This window comes from Aptenodytes forsteri, unplaced genomic scaffold (assembly GCF_000699145.1).
Source record: "Aptenodytes forsteri isolate BGI_AS27 unplaced genomic scaffold, ASM69914v1 Scaffold14, whole genome shotgun sequence".
NCBI lineage: Eukaryota > Metazoa > Chordata > Aves > Sphenisciformes > Spheniscidae > Aptenodytes > Aptenodytes forsteri.
This window is the reverse complement of record NW_008794457.1, coordinates 1,139,180-1,140,758: the sequence shown is the minus strand read 5'-3', so window position 1 is coordinate 1,140,758 and position 1,579 is coordinate 1,139,180. Positions and strand designations below refer to the sequence as shown.

Genomic DNA, 1,579 nt, shown 5'->3' with positions numbered 1-1,579 from the left:
GTGCGGAGCCCCCGGGGCGGTGGCGGGTGGGGGTTGTGTTTGGCAGCCACAACCCCAGCACACGGCGGAGGGACGCCGAGGCACCGGGAAGCTGCTAAATTTATGTGCCCCCTCCGCTGGCACCCCTGAGCAGGGCTCTCGGGGCGCGGAGAGCCCCTGGGCACCGCTGGGCTGCCTTGGCAGGACATGGCATGTCCGCAAGGCCAGTCCTTCGGCCCTCCCCGTCCCTCCTCCCCACCACGGCCAGCCCCTTGCAGCTCTCCCCTCCCCTGCAAGCCCGGGTGCCTCTTGGCTGGACCTGCGTAAAAAATATAAAAGGCTGTTTTGCTTGGAGACATCCGGAGGATCCCGGCCGAGCTTGCCATGGGGAGCAGCGGCGCCGGGGTTGCGTTGCTGACGCTGTCGCTGCTCCTGCAGCCCACATCCCAGTTCTGGCTCTTCAACGTCCTCTTTCCACCCACCACCACCCCAGAAGCTCCCCCGACCAACAGCACGCCACCCGTGGTACTTGGTAAGGTCACGCCAGCACGGGCACCACACGGGGTACGGGTGGGCACCCCCGTGCCGCGCAGCCTCCCGGAGCCGGCAGTGAGGTTGGGGTGCCGCGCTGCCGGCTGGCCTTGGCAGCTCTTGGCTGCTGCGGCCCTTTGCAATCTGGAGCTGGAGCCACCAAGGCGGGGTGACACACGGCTCCCAGGTCCCCTCCCATCTGCCGGGCTGGGGATGCAGGGCTGGCTATGCCCGGCCGCAGCTGCCTGGAGCTGGGGGGTGCAGGCTGGGCACCCCAGAAAGCAAATGGGGCTCTAAAATCTCACAGCTGGCCGCCGCCGCGCGGCGCCAGGGGTTTTTTAATGGTTTCCCGGGTTTGGGGGGGGGGGGGCCTCTGCTGGCAGAACGATGGGGGCTGCAGCACACCCTCATCTGCTGTTTCCCACAGCTGCTGCTGCCGGTGCAGTGGGCCAGCATCCACCACCCCTTGGTCCCCCAAAACCCACCCCATCCCATGTCTTCTGCCGCTCCCTGGCGATGGTTAAGTCATCCTCTGCGGCTGCAGAAGGGCGTCCATCTCGCATCCCACCCGATGTCCAGCCTGCCTGGGGGATGGTGTAGAGGAGAGCGAGCCTTTGGCAGAGATGCTCAGGGAGGTGAAAGGAGAGGTTGGGGCATCACCTCAGGGAGGTGGAGGTGGGAGGAGCAGCCACCAGCTGGTACCTCCATCCTGCACGGCTCTGCCTTCCTTTGCCCCTGTGCCATCACTGGGAACGCGAGCTAGGGTTTTGCCGTGAAAACTCTGCTGAGCAGAATTGGGTTTTTTCTCCTTTTTCTTGAATCAAGCCGAGTTTCCCCTTTAAAAAGAGAAGAGAAAAAGCAGAACATCCCTGCTGCAATGCTGAGGGCTGACCCCGCAAACTCCCTTCCCAGAGGCATCAGAGAGCAGGGGACGGTGTCTGGAGCCTCAGTGCCCTGGGGCAGGTTCTTCTTGACCATGCTGGTGGCCAGGAGACCCGGGTGGCCGTCACCGGGTGCCTCTTCTCAGGATGGCTTGTGATGGTCAGGGCATCCCCTGGGCCCCCCGGTA

The 1,579-nt window shown here is 64.7% G+C and overlaps 1 protein-coding gene across 1 annotated transcript in view; it reads left to right on the top strand.

The window, feature by feature from the left end:
* The first annotated feature begins 363 nt into the window (after positions 1-363).
* The window catches only part of LCAT (lecithin-cholesterol acyltransferase), a 7,974-nt gene continuing 6,758 nt past the window's right edge, over positions 364-1,579 (top strand). The window contains exon 1 of the mRNA XM_009290763.2: positions 364-511. Coding sequence (XP_009289038.1) covers positions 364-511 — 148 coding nt within the window. The remainder of the gene's footprint in view (positions 512-1,579) is intronic.